This window comes from Nestor notabilis, unplaced genomic scaffold, assembly GCF_000696875.1.
Source record: "Nestor notabilis isolate BGI_N333 unplaced genomic scaffold, ASM69687v1 scaffold18158, whole genome shotgun sequence".
In the NCBI taxonomy this organism is placed as follows: Eukaryota; Metazoa; Chordata; class Aves; order Psittaciformes; family Psittacidae; genus Nestor; species Nestor notabilis.
Window position 1 is genome coordinate 8,320 of NW_009940782.1, and position 441 is coordinate 8,760.

At 65.8% G+C, this 441-nt stretch overlaps 1 protein-coding gene across 1 annotated transcript in view; it reads left to right on the forward strand.

Moving 5' to 3' along the window:
- Positions 1-441, forward strand: part of PIEZO1 (piezo-type mechanosensitive ion channel component 1) — a gene marked incomplete at its 5' end in the record, with an annotated part of 13,786 nt that overhangs the window by 8,229 nt on the left and 5,116 nt on the right. Inside the window, 2 exon segments of the mRNA XM_010020540.1 lie at positions 1-146; positions 222-337. Of these exon segments, the coding sequence (XP_010018842.1) occupies positions 1-146; positions 222-337 (262 nt within the window).

The window sequence follows — 441 nt, forward strand, 5'->3', positions numbered from 1 at the left end:
TGAACACGCTGCGGTTCCTAGGGCTGCTGTTCCGAGCCATGGTGGACGGGCTGACGCAGTGGCTGGACGCCTGCACCCGGGAGCACGCCAACATGTCCAGTGTGCTGCGCCTCGAGAGATACGTCCTCACGCAGCGCCTGGCCACGGTGAGCCCGGGGACAGGGACATTGGGACAGGGGGGTGGCAGCCCCATGGTGGCACTGACCCCCTTCCCACTGCAGGGAGAGCACATGCACCGTGGGGTCCTGGATGAGCTCTATCTGCCACCGCTGGAGGAGCCCCATGAGGAGCTGAGCCAGTGGTGGAGTATGGACTCCCAAAGCAGCATCAGTTTCAGGCAGGTGCATAGATACCCCTGAGGGTGATGCTGCAGCGGGGGCCGGCGGGCAGGGGGCTCATTGCTGTCCCCGTGCTGTCCCCAGCAGGCCCCAAAGCGCTGTC